Source organism: Panthera onca, chromosome F2 (genome assembly GCF_046562875.1).
Source record: "Panthera onca isolate mPanOnc1 chromosome F2, mPanOnc1 haplotype 2, whole genome shotgun sequence".
Lineage (NCBI taxonomy): Eukaryota > Metazoa > Chordata > Mammalia > Carnivora > Felidae > Panthera > Panthera onca.
In genome coordinates this window covers 12,984,533-13,012,090 of record NC_138356.1, presented here as the reverse complement: position 1 = coordinate 13,012,090, position 27,558 = coordinate 12,984,533, and the positions used below count along the sequence as shown (strand labels likewise).

At 41.1% G+C, this 27,558-nt stretch overlaps 1 protein-coding gene across 1 annotated transcript in view; it reads right to left on the bottom strand.

The window, feature by feature from the left end:
* The window catches only part of CLVS1 (clavesin 1), a 172,860-nt gene that overhangs the window by 29,031 nt on the left and 116,271 nt on the right, over window positions 1-27,558 (bottom strand). Inside the window, exons 4-5 of the mRNA XM_078441449.1 lie at window positions 5,214-5,324; window positions 1,238-1,473 (exon numbers count right to left, since the gene is read on the bottom strand). Of these exons, the coding sequence (XP_078297575.1) occupies window positions 1,238-1,473; window positions 5,214-5,324 (347 nt within the window). The remainder of the gene's footprint in view (window positions 1-1,237; window positions 1,474-5,213; window positions 5,325-27,558) is intronic.

Here is a 27,558-nt window from a genome sequence, read left to right as displayed (position 1 = left end):
TTAAGGTAAAACAAGGTCTTTAGGGTAAGTCCTAATCCAATATGACCGGTATCCTTGTAAAAAGAGATTAAGACACAGACGCACAGAGGGAAGTCCATGTGAAGATAACAGGGAGAATGCAGGCATCTACAAGACAAGGAGAGAGGTCTCATAAGACACCAACCCTCCCAATACCTTGATTTTGGATTTCTAGCTTCCAGAATTGTGAGAAAACACACTTCTATTGCTTAAGCCACCCAGTTTGGTTTGTTGTTGCAGGAGTTGGATTAGCAAACTAATACATAATATTAGATATTTTCTATGGGTATGGATAGATGTGGGTAATATCTAGAAAATAGAATGGAAAAGGGTCCACCCTACTCTGATAACAATGGTTACCTTTGGGAAAAGTTGGGATTGAGATTGGGAGTAGTGGTTAAACAGATTGTAGCCTTAAAAATAAGGTTTTAATTTTTACAATGAGAAAGCACTCATATATTATTTGTACATCAGTTAAAAAAAAAACCCCTCTTTCACGGCACTCCATTAAATACAGTATGCAATATATTTCACGCCCTAGATGCAACAGTCTTTAGAACTTCCTTCCATGCCCACTCCCGTCCCCCACCCCTCGCTCACCTGTTTGCCACACCAGACTATCCCATCCCTCTGAAGCCTCTGTGCCTCTTTCTATCCCATCTGCCTAGAATGCCTTCTCTACCTTTTTAAGCCTGGCTTATTTTCACCCTTCAGAACCTAGCTCCAATGTCACCCACTTTATAAATACGTCAACAAAAGTCTTACTCATCAGATTTTCCAGAGCTATACGTCTCTGTTCTTATTCGTGTGTTTGCAGCACCTATCAGTGCTTATAGGCAAAGGCTCAATAAATGGTTCTAAATTCACAGATGATAGGAATGTTTTCTGGCAGGTTGTTTTTTCAATCCAGGGTATTTCAAAGGCACAGCATTTCATTCTGTGTGTGTTAACAGACTCTCTAGAGACTAACACTGCAATCATGACATGAGCGAGGTCCAGCCTTTAACTGTTTCTTTAATACAACAGGGATAACTAGATTTCTGCGCCAGCCAAGCCCCATTTGCTTTCAATTCTAGTGAAATCAGCTGAGAATGTATTGCAATTTATTTTATTCAAGTTCTGTGCCCATAAAGTTCTGCAATTACTTAACCCACAATAGGCCCAAATCAAAAATGCTTATTGACCTCTGACTTGGAGGCTCTGATAATGCAGGTCTTACCTCTTCATCGGCTTGGGCGAACATTCTCTCTCCAGATTGGAGGATGTGTGTTTCACATGCATTGCATTGTAGGAAGTGTGAGTATAGTCATTTTCATCACTGTAGTCTGGACCAAGTAACGTCCGGGCCCACGTTCCCATGTCATAAGGAGGAAGGGTTCCTCCAAATTCAGAGGGCAAAAATTCAGGGTGGATTAGCTGGTGAAGGCTGTTTAGATTATTTCCATGCAGGAAAATCTGCAAAGGAAAAAGCAACTATCAACAAAAAACCCCCCAAACCTACGAGCCACTATTTAGCCTAAAACACAATTTAGCGATGACAAATTGGATGTGCTGCTGGTGATCATGGTGTTTAAAGAGGCATTCAATTTTGTGTCTGCAGCTTAATCTTCGTAAAATGTTAATTTATTGCTCAGAAAAGGGGCTGAATTAATAGTCCTTAAAAAATGAAGTTTACGAACAAATTGGGTCTTATTTGGCCATGGCCCAAATTTACACATACAGTAATCTCCTAATTATCCCTGCTGATAAAAAGGCTATGACGTAGACCACACAAACCCCCAATCACGCTTCACATGCATCCCCACATTGTTCTCTTCCTTCCACTCCCCCCGCAGTGCTTTCTGCCCTCTGTACCCCGCCCCCATCTCACCATCCTTCCCAAACCTTCACCAAGTGGCAGCCTCTTCCTCATTCTGTCCCAGAGGCACCCGCACACTCTGGTTCTCCTCCTCGCTTCCCCCAATTAACTAGTATCTGCTGACTCCTATTTTCTCTGATCTGTTCATTTATGTCTTGCGTCCCCATAGGAAGAGAAGAATCCTCAGGAAAAGGGGTGATATTTTCTTACTCTATTAATACATTCCTAGCTCCCAGGGTGGTGTGGACACGAGGTAAAAGCCTTATCAATTCTTGGGCAGTGGAACTGAAAACTGTGGCCTGAGAACTTATGGATATTTTTGCAGCCATCTTCCATTTGTGTGTGGATTGAGGGCTGACACCCACATAAATTTGCGTCTTCTGAACATATAGTGGATGGTGATGGAAACTGGCCGAGCAGGGGAGAAAACATCCCCAGATCACAATTATTTTCAGACAAGTCCACAAAGTGGATAAGCCACTAGTTGATAATTACCATTTCCTACAATTTAGGAACTGACTCCCGAAAGTCTACTCAAAGCGCACCTGTGGAGTGATCTCGGTTCCCACACTTCGTGTTGCAAACTCAATGCACATGAGTTAGGCAAGTGTGGGACCACTGATTATATTCACATAGGTGTACGCATGCATACCAGTTAGCCTTTCTGTAATATAAAGGTGACTTTTAAAATATTTAAATATAGCATAATATACCATAAAAGTATTATCAATTATGCCATATACTATATTAAAATATACCACATAACGGATACATACACTTACTACCTTGCTCTGTTACATTGATTTCAATTTATGATATAATGGCATCATTTAGAAAGGAAAGGGACAAGAAGCTAAGTGCTAAGATTCTTCAGAAGAACATGGTAGCACTTCAGAAAACAATATACATTTTCGGACAGTGGATTTCAATTTTAATAAGAATGATGGTTTTTGAAGAAATTCCCATGTTCTGGCTTTTGCAAAACACTTTTCAGGAGGAGCTAAAGTATCTGAAGCATGGAAAAGCAGAGCTAAATACTAGCTCTGGTTTTTAGAGCAAATATTTGTACCCACCCACCTAACACCTCCAGTTATTTTGTTTGTTTGTTTTTGAATTCTTTATACTTTCAATTTTATTTGTGATATTCATTTGTTTGTTTCAAGTTTTTAAGATTAAATTCCAGTTAGTTATCATATAGTGTAATATTAGTTTCAGGAGTAGAATTTAGCGATTCATCACTTACATTCAACCCTCAGAGCTTATCACAAGTGCCCTCCTTAATACCCACACCCATTTAGCCCATCCCTCACCCACCTCCCCTCCAGTAACCCTAGTGTTTGTTCTCTACAGTTAAAAGTCTGTTGGGGTGCCTGGGTGGCTCAGTTGGTTAAGCGTCCGACTCTTGATTTGGGCTCAGGTCATGATCTCACAGTTCATGAGACGGAGCCCTGAGTCGGGCTCTGTGTTGACAGAGCAAAGCCTGCCTGGGATCCTCTGTCCCTCTGTCTCTGCCCCTCCCCTGTGTACGCGTGCACTCTATCTCTCAAAATAAATAAATAAACATTTAAAAAAGGAGTCTGTTTTATAGTCTTCCTCTCACTCCTTTCCCCCATCCTCATTTGTTTTATTTCTTAAATTCCACATGCAAGTGAAATCATATGGTATTTGTCCTTCTCCTGACTGACTTATTTAGCGTAGCGTTATACACTCTAGCTCCATTCACGTCATTGCAAACGGCAAGATTCCATTCTTTTTACGGCTGAGAAATATTCTATTGTATATATATACCACAACTCCTGTATCCATTCATTAATCGATGGACATTTGGGCTCTTCCCATAATTTGGCTATTGTCGATACTGCTGCTATAAACATCGGGGTGCACGAGTCCCTTGGAATCGGTATTTTTGTATCCTTTGGGTAAATACCTAGCAGTGCAATTGCTATACCGTAGTTCTATTCTTAACTTTTTGAGGAACCTCCATACTGTTTCCCAGAGGGGCCACACCAGTTTGCTTTCCCACCGATAGCCAACGCCTCCAGTTCCGAAAGGGCAAATGAGTGCTGTGGAAACTGGCCGTCTCTCCTGCAGTGCTATGGGATGGAAGAACTCAGCAGATAGGAGGCTGGATTCTTCACCTGTCAGACTCTGTTCTGTGCCCAGAGTTCCAGAAACTCCCTTCTATGCCCTGAGCCCTAGTTAGCAAAAAGCTTCCAAACGTCCCTGTCTCCTTAGGCTGGTGAGTTCTAGTTCTTAGTTCCACGCTTATTTGGGGACAGGAGAATTACCCCTCCCTGCTGTACTATTTCCTAAGGATCTGGAAGCATCTGAGGTCTAGGAGTTGGGGATAACACAGAGTGTGTATGTGGGTGTGTATGTAGGGGGGTTCCTCACATGATCATGCCCCCTGAATTCTCAGGCTCTTCCCCAGAACGGGTTCCTCTGGGTATAGGGGCATACGTAAGGTGCCATAAGACTGACCCTGGCCAGATTCCCTTGAGAGGTGGTGCACCTGACCCAGGAGGTAGCTGAAATCAAAAAGTTTAAAAGAACGGGAGCTAAATGATGAAGAGAATGAAAGTCACTGAGTCTCTACCACATCAGTGGCCTTAGGCTACCTGCTTTCACATGCTGCTTCATTAAATTACCCAATTACCCAGTAGCTCTGTGATATGGGTGTTTGTTTCTCTGTCTTATAAACGAGGAAACTGAGATTCAGAGGGAGTGCAGAAACAATGTTCAGTCTCTCAGCTAATCAGAATGCCATGAAAAGCCCCAGCCCTGATCGAAGGTGCTGGCCTCCCAAATGTCATCAGCCGATGCAATTAAGACTTTAAAAGCCTTCCTCCTCAGAGCATTATTATTTCTCTTGAAGAATGCTTTCCCAGCCTCAAAGGTGACGGAGCTGGCAGCTATGACCCAAGAGCCATGGGGGAGAAAAACAAATGGTAAACATTCTTCATCAGGATAATACATTTGCAGGACAAAATGCTAGCTCTTAAAATATCCCATGAACGGGAAGCTGCTTGACCCCGTATCTCCCTCGAGCACTTACAGTAAAATGGGCATCTGGTATTTGCATGCCTTCAAAGTTTCCTTTGGTTGGTCGCTGGGACTCTGAAAATAACCCAGTTCTACTAAATTATTGATTAAATCCAGGCCATTTGCAAACTCCAGCTGAGGCTCAAAGGCTCAGGGAGTGCAGAAAAGCAGAAGACCCACAGTGAAAACTTAGGAGAGACAGAGAGAGAAAGAGAGAGAAGGGAAGCAGAGAGATTGAAAGGAGGGTCCGGTCACTGTCCCTCTGCACCCCCCGTTGGGTGTTTGTTTGCATTACCCGCTTCCTGGTCTTGTCTTTAAGGAATGGCTTGATGAGCGTGTACAGGGCATGAATGTACCAGGGCTGGTTGACGAAATGGACACCTCCGAAGCGGGCAGGAAAGCTGTCCTGGGGCGGAAAGAGAGAAATGCACACCAGTTAGCACACATTCCAGATTGGACTGGGCCCGCAGGACCACAGCCCCGGGAGCAACCTACTTCTCTCTGACTGAAGCACCAGCTAGTGGTAGGAAAGAAAGAAAGCACACACACTTCCTAGCTGGTAACATCTCCTCTATTCCCCTTGCCTCCTTCCTCCCCTCTGACTCCAAAACTTAAAAATTGTGCCTCCGTGCCAGCCCTGTCTTCCCCAAGTCGCAGTGATAGGACCTCTGACGTGGCACGGGAGCATGTGTGAACCAGGTAGTGAGGGAGTCGGGATTCTTCCACATGTCAGACGAGCTCTGAGTATATACTCGCTCCTCTACCCTCATTCTTGCGCCCCCCCCCCCCCCCCACCGTTTCCAGTGGCATTATCATGACAGCAGGTGAACTCCCTGGGAGTAGGAAGGGATTGGAAAAGGATTTCAAAGTTGCTGGGGGCGCCTGGGTGGCGCAGTCGGTTAAGCGTCTGACTTCAGCCAGGTCACGATCTCGCGGTCCGTGAGTTCGAGCCCCGCGTCGGGCTCCTCTGGGCTGATGGCTCGGAGCCTGGAGCCTGTTTCCGATTCTGTGTCTCGCTCTCTCTCTGCCCCTCCCCCGTTCATGCTATGTCTCTCTCTGTCCCAAAAATAAAAAAAAAAAAAAAAAAAAAACAAAAACAAAAAAAAAAAAACGTTGAAAAGTTGCTGAAGAGAAGGAGCTTTCTGGAATGCTCCAGAAATGTCACACCAACGTATGACAGCATTTGCTGGCAACTATTCCACAGATTCCAGAGCTAGTTCCTTCTTTCGTCTCAGGACCCACATGGGAGGGCCCAGGGAGAAGACACTTGTGGACTGATGGACTAGTTGATTCCCCTAACTGAGGAAATATGGGCCTCCGCTTCTGCACATCAATATATTCTGTATACATTAGGAAATGAGAGCATCTTTTAAATGCTTCCAATGTTAGAATACAGCTCAGGGCACGGCCTCATCTTTTAGAAAAACCGAGAAGCTATTCTCCATCCTAATTAGACCCACAAAATAAGGGGCCTTGACCATGAAGTCTGAGCTAGTCCCACGGCACCAGGACCCGAGTTCCCGATGCAGAGCTTCTGCAAATTACACTGCATTCATCTTGGTTAATGGAATAAAAAAAAAAAAGAAGGAACACCTGAAGCAATTTGAATTGCCAAGTGTGCTGCCAATCAATTTCATCGCAACAAGCATCTTTGTAAAATGTAAGCAAGAAGAGAGGAAAGCGGAAGGAGCCTGGCCGCCTGAGCTAACAGTTCAGGCAGCAAGCTGATCCCTGAGGGTGTATGAAATGCCTTGCCTGAGTCTTTTTTAGTAACAAGGCAAGAGGGTTATTAACTTTTCTTCAGAGCCCTGTGAGTCTGCAAGATCCCTGGGAATCTTCCACACCGAGACCTAGTTCCCAATGTAAGTACACGAACTGTACGTGAGGGTTGACATTTTAAAAACTTAAAAATAATTTTTGCCTCTATCTAGATGTTTTACAGGGTACAAAGGAATTGCATATTTTGAAGATAAACCAGACAATTTGATTAAAAGTCTTTGGGTGGGACGGTATATATTTTTTAATTTATAAAGAGCTCACCAAACTCCACACCCGAAAAACAAATAACCCAGTGAAGAAATGGGCAGAAAACATGAATAGACACTTCTCTAAAGAAGACATCCGGATGGCCAACAGGCACATGAAAAGATGCTCAACGTCGCTCCTCATCAGGGAAATACAAATCAAAACCACACTCAGATACCACCTCACGCCAGTCAGAGTGGCCAAAATGAACAAATCAGGAGACTATAGATGCTGGAGAGGACGTGGAGAAACGGGAACCCTCTTGCACTGTTGGTGGGAATGCAAACTGGTGCAGCCACTCTGGAAAACAGTGTGGAGGTTCCTCAGAAAATTAAAAATAGATCTACCCTATGACCCAGTAATTTATTTTATTTTTAAAAACTTAATGAAACCACCAAGTAAGGGTGGCGAGGCTGTTTTTTTTATTAATTTGTACATGTGTCATAATCTCTCATTATTCCAAATCTAATTTTAGATATGTAAAAGATTTCAATAAGGCTGTCTTTTCTCTGTTAGGGTAGTTTGGGATCTAAAAGTTTGTTGGTGCCTTAAAAAAAGATCATTCCCCAGGGTTTTCCCTTAACAAAAAGTGCTAAATACTAACCTTACTCTTTTTGGTCCTTTTGAACTCGTTATTCAGAAATAAAACTCATTATCCCATACTGAGCATGGGTTCTGAAGGACTATAGAAGATGAGGAGAGAACTACAAAGGGTTTATCTATAAAACCAGGGCTTTACCGTCTTTTTCTAAGAGGACCAACAACAGGGCTTTTATTTCTATTGAGAATCTATTGTGTTACACATTTTTACGTTAGTAAAGTGGAAGAAAACTCTGTAAATAATACTCTAGAGGCAGTGGGCAAAATCTTAAAGAAAACATTAGACTTTTTAAAATATCTAGAGACTCTTAGTTTTAGTCCATGGAAACTCAATCATCAAAGACATCAAAACTCTCTTCGGTTTGTGTCAGAGAAGGTTGAAAAAAAAAAAAAAAAAAACCACAGGGCTGAGACCCAGTCAATTCTCTCTAGGTTGGCCCTGGCTTCAAGTCTGCCAGCTTGAAGGCATGGAATTTTATCGATCTCATCCAGGTCAGCCAGCAACTATGTGCAGATACATGCACGTAAAAATCCTGTGCCTCAGAGGTCTTAGGTTTGGGGCAAAGTGGAAACAGGATCACTTCACTTCAGGTCTCTCTAAAAGATTCAAATGAAATTCCCTCTTACCTAATAAAGACAATGTGCAAATGTTCTGGTATTCTCAAATGAGCCTGACCATGTTATTAATAATGGAGTCTGTGTGTGTGTGTGTGTGTGTGTGTGTGTGTGTGTGTGTGTTGTGCCAGGGAAAGATGAGGGAAGGAAAAGTTAGCCAACACAACCCTCTTAGAAGCAATGGCTATCTTGTTGGTGGTGTTTCCTGGTCTCATTAGCAAACCACAGATAGACGGAAGCAAACCACGGATAAAGGGAAAATGTCTCCAAAGACCTCAGTGGTCCACTATCCATACTGAGTTGCATTTCTTAGGGTCTGGAACAGATCTGTCTCAAGATGACAGGCCGGGATTCAATGACAGTGTAACACTTTGTCAGAGTGAATATGTGCTAAAACATACCCTAGGTTCAAGAAAATGGTGTCAATTTCTCTACATTTCATGCATCTCTCAGTAAAAATACAACATCATCTCAAATTATAAGCATATACAAATCATAAATTTTGTCCCTCAGTTTATTTTAAATGAATTTATTTCCTTAAGACAAAAATAATACCCATTCTAGAAAAGTCAAAAATAGATTTAGAAATTTTTTGAAAAACTAGAAAACAGAGAAAGACAAGAAAGAAGAAAAGAAGATTCGTGTATATTCTCACTGCTGAAGACATACTCTTGCTGTTTTCTATCATTTAGGAAAGGCTCTGTTATATTATAATAACACACAGCCCCTGCTTTTTATCATTTAAAACTATAAAGATTTATTTTTTGCTCACGCAGAATAGAATGTCCTTGCTGGGCTGGCAGGGAGCCATGCTTGATTTGCTCTCAGCCACGGATGCTGCCTTCCCCATCTGGAATAGTGCTCCTTGCCAGAGCCGAAAGAATCACACCTTAGATCTTAGGTTTGGCCACCAGAAAGTGACATGCTTCATCTGTCATACGTTAGAAGCCAAACACGCGACTGACTTCCAAGGGGTCAGGAAGTGGGATGCAACCATGTGCCTAGGAAGGGAAAGACTAAAATTGCAGGTAGAGAGCACTAAGGTTACCCAAGCTCTGCTTCCTTCTTCCTTTCCTTTCCCTTCCCTTCAATTCCTTCTTTTCTTCCTTCTCTCCTTTCCTAGTGGGATTATGTTTTTGAAATTGGACTTAATAACTATTCATTAATGGCCTGCTTGATGTTGGTGATACAGTATTGAATAATACAAATATAGCATTCACGGGGTAGTGGGGACACAGACAATGGCAATCAAGTAATGATTTCTTTAGCATCTTTAATTCTTCACTAAAACATCAGTCCATACCTTGCACCTCTTCAGTTCAGCACATATCTATGAGGGCAAACACATCCTCCAGACTAGTCCTCAAAGCATTCTAACTCCACATTCAAAGAGTGCTACCTTTAAATCTCTACTACCTGGAATACTGGCTCAACAACTGACCTACAGATCTGAGCTCCAATCACTCATGTCCAGGATGCCCCCTTTGCTCTCTGAATATGCAGAGTAAGGCTGTTCTCAACTATGTGCTATGGTTTCCCATATGGGATAACTATTAAAGCATCTCAATGTTATTAAGATAAGGATCTGATATCAGAGTGTGAAAAGTAGAATAACACCGACTTAAGATAAATGGAGGAGAAGCCAGTGACCAATAAACTGATGGGGTAGTAAGGAATAGGTCTGAACAAACAGGGAAAATAATTTTTATTTTATTTTATTTTTTTAATGTTCATTTATTTATGTTTGAGAGAGAGAGAGAGCACAAGCAGCAGAGGGGTAGAGAGAGAGACAGAGAAGAAGACACAGAATCTGAAACAGGCTCCAGGTTCTGAGCTGTCAGCACAGAGCCCGACGCAGGTCTCGAACCCATGAACCTTGAGATCATGACTTGAACTGAAGTTGGACATTAACACTGAGTCACCTAGGCATCCCCAAAAAGACAATATTTCACTTTATTATTTCATGTTTCATATTTTAAACAAGTATCCTTTTGATATGTGTAAAATATTCCATGCAAAGCAGCAGAATACATTCTCTTTTTAGGTGCCCACAGGGTGCCTGGGCGGTTCAGTCAGTTAAGCGTCGGACATCGGCTCAGGTCATGATCTTGTGGTTCGTAGGTTTGAGCCTTCCCTCGGGCTCAGTGCCGACAACTCAGAGCCTGGAGCCTGCTTCAGATTCTGTGTCTCCCTCTCTCTCTCTCCCTCCCCTGTTAGCGCTGTGTCTTTCTCTGTCTCAAAAATAAATAAACATTAAAAAAAAATTAAGTGCCCATAGAACATATATCAAGACAGACCAACCATATCTGGGACATAAAAAAACCTCAACAATCTTAAAGGAAAGTGAAATCATACAGAGTATATTCTCTGTCCATGATGGAATCAAACCGGAAATTTAACAGAAAGATAACAGGAAAATTTCCAAGCACTTTGAAACTAAAGAACTTATGTTTAAATAATTCATGGATGCATCAAAGAAGTCTCAAGGGAAACAAATACACGGAACTGAAGGGAAATGAAAATACAATGTATCAAAGTTTGTGAAACATAGCTAAAGCAGTGCTGACAGGGAAATTTATAGCACTAAATACATATATGCAAAAAGAGGAAAGGTCTTGAATCACTAATTAAAGTCCCCACTTTAAGAATGTAGAGGGAGGGGCGCCTGGGTGGCTTGGTCGGTTGAGCGTCCGACTTCGGCTCAGGTCATGATCTCACGATCCGTGAGTTTGAGCCCCTCGTTGGGCTCTGTGCTGACAGCTCGGAGCCTGGAGCCTGTTTCGGATTCTGTGTCTCCCTCTCTCTCTGCCCCTCCCCTGTTCATGCTCTGTCTCTCTCTGTCTCAAAAATAAATAAACGTTAAAAAGAAAAAAAAAAGAATGTAGAGGGAGAGTTGCCTGGGTGGTTCAGTTGGTTAAGTGTCCGACTTCCGCACAGGTCATGATCTCATGGTCTGTGGGTTCGAGCCCCTATCTGGCTCTGCAACTGACAGTGTGGAGCCCGCTTGGAATTCTCTCTCTTTCCATCTCTCTCTGCCCCTCTCCCACTTGTACGCATGCTCTCTCTCTCAAAATAAATAAACGTTAAAAAAAGAGAAAATAATAAAGAGCAGAAATAACGACATTGAAAATAGAAAAACAATAAAGAAATCCAATAAAACTAAGAGTTGATTCTTTGAAAAGGTCAATAAAATAAACAAACATTTAGCAAGATTGACAAAGAAACAAAGGCAGATGTCACAAATTACCCAAATCAGGAACGAACGTGCAGATATTGCTATAGACGCTGCAGACACCCAAAGGATAATCAAGGAATACTATAAGCAATTATACACACATATATGTAACAGCTGAGAAGAAATGGACTAATTCCTCAGAAAGAAGGTACCACTACTCACCCAATATGAAATAGGTACTTAAAATAGCCCTTAACTATTAAGAACATTACTAGATTTGTAATTTTAAATTTTTTTTTTCAACGTTTTTTATTTATTTGTGGGACAGAGAGAGACAGAGCATGAACGGGGGAGGGGCAGAGAGAGAGGGAGACACAGAATCGGAAACAGGCTCCAGGCTCCGAGCCATCAGCCCAGAGCCTGACGCGGGGCTCGAACTCACGGACCGCGAGATCGTGACCTGGCTGAAGTCGGACGCTTAACCGACTGCGCCACCCAGGCGCCCCTAGATTTGTAATTTTAAAAGTTAACCAAACTGGGCTCAGTTTCACTGGAAGATTCTACTAAACTTTCAAAGAAGAGTTAGCATCTATTCTACATAATTTCTTCCAGAAAGTGGAAGAGAAGGAAACACTTTCTGATTCATTTATGAAGCTAGTATCTCCCAAATACCAAAGTGAAACAAAAACAGTACCACAAAATTAAAAAAAAAAAGATCAATATCCTTCATTAATATGGTTGTAAAAATCCTTAAAATATTAGCAAGCAGAATTCAGCAATATACAAAAAGAATTATACATTATGTTCAAGTGGGGTTTATCCAGGGATGCAGGGCTGGCTCAATATTTAAAAATCAATTAACTGAATGATTAACCATATTTTCTAGTTTCTATATTTGATGCCTTGCCATCTGAGGACTTGTTGATGAGGAAGGAACTGTCCCTTGGCTGATTCTTAGAGCAAGAGAGAACTCCTTTTATATGCAGACTAACCAATCCAGCACCCATACGCCAACTGCCTCCTTTATTGGACTCTTACACTCTGGGCCACTATTCCTCTGCCCCAATCACCCCCGGAACCAGGGGCAGCTCCTATACCCAGGAGCCCACTGAAATTATTCCAACTAGCCTAAATCCTAATCGTGCTTAGCCTCTTTTCCCTGCCTTGTTCATTTCTTCCCATTAAATCACAATGAAGACCCTTGCCCAAGTTTTCTCCTCACTCTCTCTGCCTCCTGACAAACCGCAAGGCTTCCTCTTGTGCCCCTCCCATCATGGCGTGCCTTGACCCAGTTTCTAGGGATCTGGAAAAAGAACAAATTTCTTCCTTCATGACAGTCATTTCCATGTCTGTGTGTCTCACCATAGCTGATTAAAACAAAACCCAGGTGCCTTTACAATAGTAATCCATTGTTTGAACAGGCCAAAGAGGAAAAAATTACTCGATCATATCAAGTGATGTAGAAAAAGAATTTAACAAAATTCAACACCCATTTGTGATAAAAAAAAAAAAAAAAACTTTTGGAAAAATGGGACTCTATTTGGGAATAACATGATTATCTATATAGAAAATCCCAAGGAATCTATTAAAAAAAAAAAAACAAACCAGACACCAAAAAAGAAAAAAACAAGCTTTCTATAACTGAGTTCATTAACATTGCAGAATGGAAAATAAACATACAAAGAATCAACACAAAGCCATCAAAATTCAAAAATGCATAACAAAACATATCCAGCATTTGTATGCTGAAAACTACACAATGCTGATGAAAGAAATCAAAGAAGGTTTAAATAAATGAAGAGACATATTATGTTGTGAATCAAAAGAGAACATACTAAATATGCCAATTCCTCTCAAACTGATAGACAAACCTGCAGTATCTATCAAAAGCCAAGTGAGATTTTTTCTGTAGACATCAATAGAGATATTCTAAAATTTATATGGAAAGGCATAGACCCTAGAATCGTGAAAACAATTTTGAAAAGAATAAAGTGGAAGAAATTATTTTACCAAAACCAAAGCTTATTATGTCTGCAATAATCAAGATTGTGTGGTATTAGGGGAGGGAGAAATACATGGGTCAATGAAGCAGAAGAGAGAACTCAGAAATAGATCCACACAAATATGTTCAACTGATTTTTTACTAAAGTACAAAAACATTTCATTGAAGGAAGAAAGCTTTTCAACACATAGGACTGGAGCAGCTGGAGTTCCATAAGCATAAATAAATATATACATAAATAAATGTAAACCTGTCTTCAACTACACACCTCATACAAAAATTGACTCAAAATGGATCATGGACTTAAATGTAAAACTACACAGACTTAGAAAAAGTGTTGGAGACGATCTCTAGGATCTCGGAGTAGACAGTTTTTAGACTTGACTCCAAAAGCATGATCCATAAAATGAAAAGAATAATAAATTGGATATTGGCAACATTAAGAAGATACAGAGTGGGATAAAATATTTGCAAACCGCTTATCTCACAAAGGAGTAATATGTAGGATACATAATACACTTCAATCTCAACAGCAAAAAGGCAAGCAGTCCAGTTAGAACATGGACAAGAGACATGAAGAGACATTTTACCCAAGGAAATACACAGATGTCAAATAAGCACATGAAAAGATGTTCCATATCATTAACCATTACTGAAACGCAAATTAAACTCGATGAGATATTATACTATAAACCTATTAGAATGTCTTAAAAAAATGAAAACACCAAATTCTGGTGAAGATACGGAGAAACTAGATCATTCCTACATTGTTGGTGGGAACGTGAAATAGTACAGTCACTCTGGAAAACATTTTGGCAGTTTTCTGAAACACTAAATATCCAGCTACCATATGACCTAAGAAGTACACTCCAGAGCATTCATCCAGAAAAACAATAACTTATGTCGACACAAAATCTGGTGCTAGGGTGTTTATAGCAGATTGATTTGTAATAGTCCCAAACTGGAAATAACCTAGGTGTCCTTCAGTGAGTGAATGGTTAAGCATATTGGTACATTCACACCGTGCAACACTAAAAGGAACAATGAAAAGGAACGCTTACTGATATACACAACAATCCAGAAAAATCTCTGGAGAGAGAATCGTGCTAAGTCAAAAAACCCCATCCCCAAAAGTTACATACTGTATGATTCCATTCATAGGACATTCTTGAAATGACAAAAGTATAGAAACAACAGCTTAGTGGTTACCAGGGGTTAAAGAGTGGGTGAAGGTGGAGGGAAGTGGGTGTGGCTTTAAAAGGGTACAGGATGAAAATGTGGCGATGAAATCCTTGTGGCGATGAAAATGTTCTGTATCTTGACTGTATCAATGTCAGTATCCTGGTTGTGATATTGCTTATAGTTTTGCAAGACGTTTCCAGTGGGGCAAACGAAATAAAGGCTATATGGGATGTCTCTGCATTATCCCTTACAACTGCATGTGAATCTACATTATTTCAAAATAAAAATGAAAGAATATGACTATTGTGAATATTCCAAAAGTCTCCAAAGTGGAAGCAGCCATCTCTACAGTATAACAGAAGCATTTCTACAGATGATCTTTTCTGTCTTACATGGAATGTTCGACAAAAAATGCCAAAGTAAATCATAAGGCACAAGATGCATCGCAGGGCATTCTAAGGTGCTCTTCTGTATTTTCTTTGGGAGTTTTGGCCAGTGTACAGTGATTCCAGCAATCCATTGGAAGTGTACTTTATTTTTTAATAGGCACTTCGTCTGCACTTCATTTTCACACTGGCTCTATTCAAGCATCACTCGGCTGCTTTTTCTTGTGTTTGATGGGGATTTAGGAGCAACGTGACAGAGGCAAAACTATTTCCTCTCTCTTTCTTTGACAATCAGATACAGATGTTACTGGTGGCAGTTGGTTGGGTTTCCTGCTGGCTAATGAAGCACTTACTAGTGCCATTTGCTAAGATTTGTAATGCCTGCAGGCGAATTATATTTCACAATGGGGCTCAAAACATGACTGACCTCAAAATCACATTGCCCTGTGAAGCCTGGGGAACTTTGCTCACAACTGCCCTCTCCAACTCCCAGCCTTTCCCACCTCTTCCACTGCCCTTATTTGAAAAGTAGAACAGGACCAGGCAAATCCCCAAATATATGAACTCCTCTTCCACCCCACCTATTAAGATTCCTCCGAAAACCAAATGCAAAGAAGAAAAAGGAACGGATGAGCACAAGAGCTGTCTCTCAGACTTTCTGCCTCCTTCCCTTTAGCAGCTCTGAGTTTTCTTCAGGGCCTTGGCAGATGGCATCCATTCATACACATAACAGCACGTATGGAGGTCTGCAGGCAGCATAAAGACACATGCATGGAGGCCAGCTTTATCTATTCAGTTTATGCGTGTCCTACTAATGACACCCATTTCCCACATCAGAGCGGACAGATAAAAACATTTTTGGCAGCATAAATGGGCTTCACTGATGCAAGAGAGCCTTCTAAAAATGCTATATTTCATGCTGATGGGTTTTTATTATACCACGTGGTAGTCATTAGCGTGAAAGTCACATATCCACCTATTTGCAAGGAAATGGACAGCTCATGCCATAGCAGTTCCACACCAAATGCGATATATATATATATATCAGTAGCAAGCATGAAAGAGGAGAGAACATGCTGATTAGCAAGGCAGCTGGTCAATGGCTTCCACTGATTACAGGCTATGGATTTTCTTCCAGTACATGCTCCTAGAAGTCATTGTTGCCTTCTAAGAAGCTGTATTGACCTGGTGTTCTCTTGAGGTTAGGAAGGGCTGGGTTTTTTTTTAATGCAGGTTTTAGATCAGGACAGGCTAGGGGGTAAAAGTTTTATCTGCAGATCCTGGAACAGATTGGCAGTGCTCCTAACCATAGTAAGCAAAGCTCGCCTTCTGTCAAACTGACCCGACCAGCAGATTAAGTTCAGAACCCTCCCCGGTTTCAACATTCCGAAACGACATTCCTTGACCATCTTTTTGGTGTCCGTTTCTGTTCACCAGTTCAGCAAGCAGGTATCAGGCCCCTGTTATGAGGAAAATGCAGGGGTGCACAGACCTACAAAACATACTCTCTGGCTTCAACCAGTTCATTGTCCAGTGGGAGAGATAGGGAAATGACGATGCTTTGAGGGGAAGACACCGAATTCAGAGTTTAGGTTCTGTGTTCTATGGTAGTTCCTTAAAGCAAAGCTAATAAACAGCTCAGATAGCCAGAGGTGAAGATCAGGGGAAGGTTGGATGTCCTGCAGGGCCAAATAAAAATGCCTTATGTAAAGAGCTAACAGAAAATGTATGTGACTGAGTTTGAGAGTCTTCAAGAGTTCATTTGCTTAGCACCTCTTTGCTTCAAGAGTTTAGTACTTAGCACCACTATTTTATAAGAATAAGTTTCAAATGATCTCTATTTTAAAACATAAAAACATAAGAGAAGGAAGGAGGGAAGGAAGGAAGGAAGGAAGGAAGGAAGGAAGGAAGGGAAATAGCTCAAAAATCATCTTGTGGTGCATACACATCAAATTTTTGCCAAGATAATGGAAAATATGACTATAAATTTAAAGAATATCTTGGGGCGCGTGGGTGGCTCAGTCAGTTAAACGTCCGACTTGAGCTCAGGCCATGATTTCATGGTTCCTGGATTCGAGCCCCACCTTGGGTTCTGCATTTATACCTTGGAGCCTGCTTGGGATCCTCTGTCCCCCTCTCCCTCTGCCCCACCCCCACTTGTTCTCTCTCTCTCTTTCTCTCCCTCAAAAATAAATAAATAAAACTTAAAAAAAAAAAGAATATCTTGATCACACTGGTATCACCTCGTGTCTGGTAGGAAAGGCTTTAGTAACAAGAAAACTGAGACAATCCCAATTGTCTTTTTAACTTCCTACTTAATAGAGCTCCATATAGGAGAATTGCATCCTTCTTTGACTCTGGCAATCTCACTGCTGCTCAAGTGGGATGAGCAAAAAGGTGACCATGACTGCTACCAGGAGAGAAGGAACAAAATACAAGCCCATCCAGCATGATCGCTCTGAGTCTGCAGAGGTGAGCTCAAGCAATGGAAACTTAATTTGCCATAAAAATCACTTCCAGCTTCTCTAACCACGGTGACCTTATATCTGGCTATTAAATAGCAAATACATTATGGTAAGGACATAATATTTCATTTTCAGGTTTCCCTCGGGGTCCCTAACTAGTAAACAGATGATTGTTGTTCATTATTTAAAAGCCAATTCATGGAGAAACCCAGGTTGCTTGAATCATTGATTTGCACAGGAAATCAATGCCAGAAGATACAGTATCATTCATATAATTCAACCTGCAATTTAGTGCTTAAACTCACAGAATCATGGTGTCTCTGAGAGAAAGAAGCATGGTGGAAAAGACACAGAAATCACTCAAAGCTAAGTTTTCAGCCAATGGTAAGCCTTTAACCACACAAATGTCTTTGGTTTGTAACTAAGGCTGTAATAAGCAAGGATACTAAAATGGTAAAGTCTTAATAAATACAATTTAAGAAAAAATATTAAAATCAATAAAGGTAACTCAATAGCTAAGAATTGGGCATTTCGTATCTGGCAGGAGCTTTTATATGTGTTAATTCATATAACACTCATGACAATATTACATAGATATTATATATGTAGTGTATTACCTATTAAAGTATACCAGTTTAACAAGTGAGGAAGCATAGTCTTACTTAGGGTAGTTAAATACTTGTCCAAATTCACACATCAAGAAGAGATTGGATGAATTTTAATACAGATCTGTCTGTTCTTATAGTTGAAGCTTTTATTCCTCTTATTTAAGCTCTTTATATCAGCAAAATTTTGACTGTTGACTATCTTCATGTGGGTTTTAAGGATGCATAAACTTACTAATTCAGGTAAGATTAATCAGATCAGTAAGATTAATTCTGCTATTATTAGAATAGAATGGACAACTATTCTTAATACGGACTACAGAAGTTTTAAAGGTGAACCTGAATATCCACATATTGGTCGTGCCTTATTGGGGAACATTGTACTTTTTATAGCATAGATATCTTTATTTTAACATGGCCTTATTTTGCAGATCTAAGTCGGCCAAAAATTTTCTTGTACTGAAGCACATTTCATTTTCTAATTTCTAAATACACATCATTTCTCCATGTGAAAAACTACCAATAACACCTGTCAGAATAGCGAAAATTGAAAACACAAGATGGGGCGCCTGAGTGCCTCAGTCGGTTAAGTGTCCAACTTTAGCTCAGGCCATAGTCGCGTGGTTTGTGGGTTCGAGCCCCACGTTGGGCTCTGTGCTGACAGCTCAGAGCCTGGAACCTGCTTCCAATTTTGTCTCCCTCTCTCTCTGCCCCTCCCCTGCTCTCGCTCTCTTTCTGTCTCTTGAAAGTAATAAATAAACGTTAAAAAAAACCCACACAAGAAACAACAAGTGTTGGTGAAGATGTGGAGAAAAGGAACCCTCTTGCACTGTTGGTGGGAATACAAACTGTAGAAACTAGTATGGAGGCTCCTCAAAAAGTTAAAAAGAGAACTACCCTATGATCCAGTAATCACACTGTTGGCTATTTACCAAAAAATACAAAAGCTCTATTTCAAAAGGATTCATATTCACCCTTATGTTTATAGCAGCATTATTTATGATAGTCAAATTATGGAAGCAGCCCAAGTATCCATCAATAGATGAATGGATAAAAAAGATGTAAAAAAAAAAAAAAAAAAAAAAAAATATATATATATATATATATATATATATATATATATATATATATAATGGAGTATTATTCAGCCATATAAAAGAATGAAATCTTGCCATTTACAATGATATGGATGGAGCTAGAGAATATATGGCTTAGTGAAATAAGTCAGTCAGAAAAAGATAAGTACCATACGATTTCACTCATATGTGGAATTTAAGAAACAAAACAAACAAGCAAAGGGAAAAAGAGAGACAGAGAGAGACAGAAAGAGGCAAGCCAAGAAACAGGCTCTTAACTATAGAGAACAAACTGACGGTTACCAGAGGGGAGGGGGGTGGGGGGATGGGCGAAATAGGTGATGGGGCTTAAGGAGGGCACTTGTCATGATGAGCACCGGGTGTCGTATGGAAGGTGTCGAATCACTATATTGTACACCTGAAACTAATATAACACTGTATGTTAACTGTACTGGAATTAAAAGTAAAATGAAACTAAATTAAAAAAAAAAAACTATCAATAAAATATCCCCCAAACAAACAGTAGGGAGGGTTCTGTCAGGACAGGCTTAGACAATTCACAAAATGTATTAGCGGTACTGCTTCTTCCTCCTTGTAATGGAGTTGGTAGAACTCATTAAAACCTTGGCCTCGTCTTCCTGGGAGCATGGCTAAACTACATTTCCCTGTCCCCGTTACAAAGTGACACACGGGACTATGTTCTGCAGAATGAAATGTGGTTAGAAGTAAGATCACCACATCCAGACCCAAACATCAAATAGATATGACTCTTCTATGCTCTCTCTTTCTTCTCCATGTGGCTGGAAGTGAACAACTCAGAGGCCTTAGAAGATAGGGGAGGCCCAGAATGCAGGGAGCCACTATGGAGCCACTATGGAGCCACTATGAGCCACTTGTTGGAGACCATAGAACTGCCTCACCAGGAACAGCAGGAGAGGATTTGTGGGAGCGAGAAAAGTCAAACACAGCATAACTTATCCTGTCCTGATGCGCGCAGACATTCACAGTGAATGGTAGGGGGCATCTGGGCTACGGACACGACGTGGGGGTTACCATCTTGCAGATGATACTTCAAACCGTGAGTTTTGTGCGGTGACCCAGGAAGTGAATGAAGCTGGAGTAGAGACTGAGTCCTCAGCATCGCTAAGTTTGAAAGGCAGAAGCAGGAGAAGAATCTAGGATGGATGTCGGAAGGGTGGCCCGTCAGGCAGGAAAGAGGGCCGTGTCCTGGAGGCCACGGAGCATTTTCAGACTATCTCAGTATTTTCCCAATCGAGAGAGCATTCAGAGGGGTCAAATTCTTCTGAGGCTGACAAAATATGAAAGCTGAGAAATGGCCCCTGAATGTAGCCGGGTGAAGGTCCCTGCCTTTGAAGGGCTTCCCTTCCAGCTGGGAGGGAAAGAGAGATAAACAACAACAACAATAAAAGCTAGAAGGTGCTACACTGGAAAGTAAACAGGGGAGAAAGCTGCAGAATGTTGAGGAAAGTACCTGAATTTTAAAAAGCACAATTGCACCAAGAAGCATAAAATACCTAGGAATAAACCTAACCAAAGATGTAAAAGTCTGTATGCTGAAAACTATAGAAAGCTTATGAAGGAAATTGAAGCAGATATAAAGAAATGGAAAAACATTCCATGCTCATGGATTGGAAGAAAAAATATTGTTAAAATGTCAATACTACCCAAAGCTATCTACACATTCAATGCAGTCCCAATCAAAATTCCACCAGCATTCTTCTTGAAGCTAGAACAAGCAATCCTAAAATTTGTATGGCACCACAAAAGACCCCGAATAGCCAAGGTAATTTTGAAGAAGAAGACCAAAGTGGGAGGCATCACAATCCCAGACTTTAGCCTCTACTACAAAGCTGTCATCATCAAGACAGCATGGTATTGGCACAAAATAGACACATAGACCAATGGAATAGAATAGAAACCCCAGAATTAGATCCACAAAAGTATGGCCAACTAATCTTGACAAAGCAGGAAACAATATCTAATGGAAAAAAGACAGTCTCTTTAACAAATGGTGCTGGGAGAACTGGACAGCAACATGCAGAGGTATGAAACTAGACCACTTTCATACGCCATTCACAAAAATAAACTCAAAATGGATAAAGGACCTGAATGTGAGACAGGAAACCACCAAAACCCTAGAGGAGAAAGCAGGAAAAAAAACTCTCTGACTTCAGCCGCAGCAATTTCTTACTTGACACATCCCCAAAGGCAAGGGAATTAAAAGCAAAAATGAACTATTGGGGCCTCATGAAGATAAAAAGCTTCTGCACTGCAAAGGAAACAAGCAACAAAACTAAAAGGCAACCAACGGAATGGGAAGAGATATTTGCAAATGACATATCAGACAAAGGGCTAGTATTCAAAATCTATAAAGAGCTCACCAAACTCCACACCTGAAAAACAAATAATCCAGTGAAGAAATGGACAGAAAACATGAATAGACACTTCTCTAAAGAAGACATCTGGATGGCCAACAGGCACATGAGAAGATGCTCAACGCCGCTCCTTATCAGGGAAATACAAATCAAAACCACACTCAGATATCACCTCACGCCAGTCACAGTGGCCAAAATGAACAAATCAGGAGACTATAGATGCTGGAGAGGATGTGGAGAAACGGGAACCCTCTTGCACTGTTGGTGGGAATGCAAACTGGTGCAGCCGCTCTGGAAAACAGTGTGGAGGTTCCTCAGAAAATTAAAAATAGATCTACCCTATGACCCAGCAATAGCACTGCTAGGAATGTACCCAAGGGATCCAGGAGTGTTGATGCATAGGGGCACTTGTACCCCAATGTTTATAGCAGCACTTTCAACAATAGCCAAATTATGGAAAGAGCCTAAATGTCCATCAACTGATGAATAAAGAAATTGCGGTTTATATACACAATGGAATACTACGTGGTGATGAGAAAGAATGAAATCTGGCCTTTTGTAGCAACGTGGATGGAACTGGAGAGTGTGATGCTAAGTGAAATAAGTCATATAGGAAAGACAGATACCATATGTTTTCACTCTTAGGTGGATCCTGAGAAACTTACCAGAAGACCATCGGGGAGGGGAAGGGAAAAAAAAAGGTTAGAGAGGGAGGGAGCCAAAACGTGAGACTCTTAAAAACTGAGAATAAACTGAGGGTTGATGGGGTATGGGAGGGAGAGGAGGGTGGGTGATGGGTATTAAGGAGGGCACCTGTTGGAATGAGTACTGGATGTTGTATGGAAACCAATTTGACAATAAATTTCATATTAAAAAAAAACCGAGGACAAACTGAGGGTTGATGGGGGGTGGGAAGAAGGGGAGGGTGGGTGATGGGCACTGAGAAGGGCACCTGTTGGGATGAGTACTGGGTGTTGTATGGAAACTAATTTGACAATAAATTTCATATTTAAAAATAAGTAAATAAATAAATAAATAAATAGCTGGTCAGAAAAAGCCTACTGAGAAATGAACCCTTGCTTTGAGTAAGCCGGCTGTGTGGTTGCCTAGGGCTGGTATTTCTGCAAAGGGAAGCGGTGTAAAAATCCAGAGGTGGGAGCATTTCCACCACGTCTAAAGAAAGGAATCAACTAAACCAGCATTTCCCAAAGAAAGCACTGCAGAATATTAATCCCGAAGGGTCTCTCCATACAAAAGAGGATTCCAAATTAAACACTGCACACTCAGCCTTCCCTTTGGAAGTTAAAGGACACATTTGTCTATTTAATTAAAGCCTTTAAAAAAAGTCTGGTAGCAAAGAAACCAACTGAACTCTCCTTGATTCATTGTTTCCCATGGGATTTGAGCCACAGGACCTTTTTTGGGGAGTTTATTAACCAAACTAATCTTCTGGAAAATGTGCAAGGGAAATTCTGGACTTAACCTCTCGGTAAGTTAGAAAACCGTGTACTTGGGGTATCACATCTGTCAGATTTGAGTCAGCAGTGTGACAGTTTAAATATTGTCACATACTATTTTAAACAAATCTATTATGAAAGTCATATAGTTACAGGGAGCAAGTAGGTGATTTTAAGAAGGTATTTTGTCTGTTTTTTAAAGTTAGAAATGTGTTTTAGTCATTTGAATTCTGTGTTATTCCTATTTCACCCAGCTTGTCCCTGGCCTTTTGAAAGAGAGACCCGCTGGTTTCTGGCTCTAACCAAGTAAGACCAGGGAACGGGATCTTCTCCTGAGGAAGCTATTTGTTCACTCCAATTCTGTGATCTCTGGCCTTGGGAAAAAGCTGCACTCTCCATTACGTTTAAATGGCATCAAGCCTGTCTGATAGAGTGTAATCTTTCCTTCAAATGGGAACATATTGAGCACAGATTTGGTGTCATCTTGAGGGCAGGACACTGACGGTAGCAGAGCCATAGAGAGGACTGGCAGGTCACTATGACCTGGGAGCCTGGAGAAGACCCAGGCTGGGCCTGAACAGAGCCTCCTATTGGATCCAAGACCCATTTTGCACATGTAGGAAATATTGCCTCTCACGCTGAAATATGAGTTTGCTGCTTTGCTGAGTGCAAAACTAAAACAAAAATAAAAACATGATTTAAACTGAGAGGGCAAGAAAGTGACCTTGAGGGGAAATTTTATTTTTCTTGCATTGAAAAACTATCTCATATACCTCTTCTTTTTGATTATCTGTCTCATATGCTGAATGGGGCTTCTATTGACTTGTAACCACTTAATTCCACAATTCAAATAAGATTCTCACTAAATCACGCCGCAACTATCCAAATCGTTTCGTGAAATTTAATGTTTGATGTAAGCATCTCTAGAGATCTGATGCATTAATATACTTATGATTCATAACGGCATCTGCAAAAGAGTTTTGACAAATGTGCAGACTTTACAACACTCTTTATACACTTACTTATATATTGCATTGGTCTAATAATAAGTGGTATTTTAAGGGCACAACTTACAAACCACAATAGGCTCCTTAACAAATATTGACCATTATAAATATTTGAGTAATTTTTTCATGGACAGACACTTACACTGATAATTTTAAAAAATGATAGAAATGATCCCAGAAAAAATAACAGCTTACCAGCAAGACTTGTTAAGTTTTAAATTCTACTGTTGGTGCTTTTAACTCAGCCGTGAGAAACTCTGAGAATATAACAGCCAACTACAAGAGTATTATTGCTAATAAAATTAGATATTTTCTATTAGACAAAATTTACCACCACCATTATAATATACTTTGGGAAAAATGATTTTTCTGCTTTTTATTACGCAAATTCTTATAAGTATTTTATTTTATACTACCAAGAAACACTATTCTTATTGAAAGATTTCAGATTAAAACCTTCCAGAATTAGCTTATATCATCAAGAAAATGCTTTTAGATATAATGATATGACACACACACACACACACACACACACACACACAGGGTAACATCACCAGGGATCAGGATCAGGGATTCGTAATGATCAGGGAATATCTCAATCGGCTCCAAGGGGAAGAATGTTTTTTTACATAAGCTCAGTTCAGATCTGCTGTCCTGGCTACATGTCTTACGCGGAGTTTTACTTAAGCAATGAGAAATCCACTACTTGAGGGAAAAGACTCTTGAAGGGTATCTAAGATTTCCAGGGATTTTATTCAGGATATTATAATGTTACCCTCCTTCTTACTTAATTTTATGTGATCATATTATGCCTTACCTACATTCACTCAGGATAAAAGTTTGTATTTTATTCTTTCCTTTCTCCCCCTCTTACACACACACTCACAACACACACACACACATCATGTGCCACACACCCCAGCACACAGTTGATATATATCTATTTCGGGGTTTTTTCCCCTTCTTTTCTCATTGGCAAGGCCTCTTAAATTTAGGGTTCAACGCCTTCAAATTTACAAATAAAAATGACTCAAAAGTTGGATTTCTCAGCAGGTGAGCCAGCTGTGACTTATGGGGTGCTCACTGAGGGGCTGGAACAAATCAGCACCCCTTCTAGAACTGACAGATCCATCATGAAAGAATCATCCCTTTGCCCCACAGCTGAATCTCCTGGTCGATTAAAGGCATCACTGTGGGGGTAACACCTCAGTTATTTTTCTCTCATTATTTCCTGGGAGCGGATTCAGAGCAGTTATTGGCACAAATTTTGTGCTGGTCGTGGGGGAGGAACGTGAGTGTTGGCGGCAAGAGGATATTTGTAGGGCTGAGGAGGGAGCCTGGCATGAAAGATAGAAAAACATGAACTGCAAAGTGTCCCTGCACCGGTACTAACTCTGTCTCTCTAATGGTCTTACCAAAGGGACATATGAATGCACACCTTTGGGAATGCAACGCTGTATTTCAGGTGCAATGCGGTCAATGGAAACTTGGCAGTCAGTGGAAACTTGGCGGTCAGTGATTTGAGGTTCCAAAGCCACCTATAGTGTGCCTTTAGGCAAGTTACTTAATCTCTCTGGGCTCAGTCTGCTTCTGGCAAAATTCTGCAAGCAATTGTGAGGCTTCAGTGGATCAGTGTATGTAATCCACAGCATCTGGCAACTGGAATGTGCCCTGCATGGCCCTCTTTTGAGCCTTTACCCACTGTTCCCATTCTCGGTGATAGTGCTTTTGGCCACATGGCCAGGCCATTTCTGTGCCACCATATCTGTCTTTCATTCATATCCTTCTATTTTCCAGGTTTGTCAGTCATGTTTTTCATGATTGTGCACATCCTGGGTTGCTTTACCCCAAGGTGCCTCCATCACTATGCCTCCCCTGACCTGGGCTATAATACAGGCTTCTGACCCTGCTCCTGGCCTCATGTTCCATGTTCCTTTTCAGTCAATAGGAACTATTGGTAGAAACTCTGAGGTGGGTGAAGCAAGGAGAGAAACCGGGACATTTCTAACAGGTTGTTCTACCTTGGGTGTCCCCCCCCCCCGACCCATCCCAGGGCTCCTGCTCCCTCAAGTCAGGGTCCCTTTCTGCTAACCCTTTCACTCTCAGCCTCAGGTAGGTCTCTGCTCCCAATTCTAGCTAATCTCTAGCTTGCTTCATCATCTCTGGCTTCTCAGATTTTCCATCTCCTGCATGGGGTAGCCAATTCCTTATGTTAAATTAAGTTACCCTTGTTTTAACTACTTATGGTGGTTTCTCTTCCTGGTTGGACCCCGACTGGTCCACAGATGCTGTGTTATCGACATTACTAAATTTTAGCCTCTAAGCTGGAAACACACTACAGAGTTTCAAAGCAGTGGGTCCTCAGATTCATCAGGTAAAAGGATTTGGACCATCACAGGGCCAAGTTGACTTAAGGAGACTGGTGAATATAGCTGTACACATAGGCACAGAAGACACAGTAGGACCCCTGTTAACCTTGGCCACAGATTGAATTGAAATGGGGAGCCAAAACTTCTGAAGGAAGGACCAGTAAGAATCTTGGTGACCAGGAATGCCGTATCCCAGCAAGGAGGAGAGCACAGGACGCGTTTCTTAAGATATGTGATTACTATTCTGTGTTAGGCGAGGGCATGAGATACCCCATTGAGTCCAGGTTAAGTGGTCACAAACAACTTCTGTGTGCTTGCTGCTGTTTGCATCACAATATCTAGTGGCATGCCCCCAAATGGACAGGAAGATTCTTTAGCAACACTGGCAGGTTCTCTCCATTTCATAATCTTATTGCACTCATGACAAGGACAAAAATTACTGTTGGGGTATTCCTAGTCTTCATCCATATAAATCCTCTTTGCCGGTCCCCTCATCTCCACCCACTTCTAGAAAAGAAGTTAAGGGGTTGTACTTAAAAGAATGTTTTACTTGTTCCACACTGCATGGGTAGCTGAAGTTTATTTGGTTTACGTGTTGTCTGCTGTGCATAATTAGCACCTTAAATGATACTACCTTGTTCTCCCATCATTTCCCATGTCTATGTGCTGTCTTTCAGACAGGCAGAATGCTACTGACAATTGCCTTTTTATTTACGTATTCACATGAAAAACATCGATTGAGAGCCTGCGGTGTACCAGGCTCTGTGTAGAACTCCATTCCATCCCTGATGAGCTCACAGTTTAGGGAGAGAGGCAGCAAACAAAACAGCCATTACACTGCAGAACAAACGTCAGGATAAGAGTGAGGATACAAGGTGAGCAGAGAGGAGGGGTGCTGCTTTCAAACACCTAGCACAGAACGAGGCACATAGTAGGTGTTCAAATATGAGGTAAACCCAGTAATGGAATTTGCCGGGTCTGCAAGCCAAATGCAGGGACCCAGCAACACCGGTTAGCAGGGGTCCGGCTCTCTATTACAAAATAGGAGCCAGGAGAAAAAGGTGGTTCAATCTATGGCTTTCCACGTAATAGCTAAGCCAATTCCATCAACTGTCATGTATTAATGGCATGAGGACATACTACCCTGTCACGGGGCTAGGGTCGGACAGGGACACCCTGCTCTCTATTCTCAAGGCAACCTTATTCCATTTGTGAAGATAAGACAAATACAGAATACAAATAACAAATAGTACGTCCGTATACAATGAAGCATAAGATCA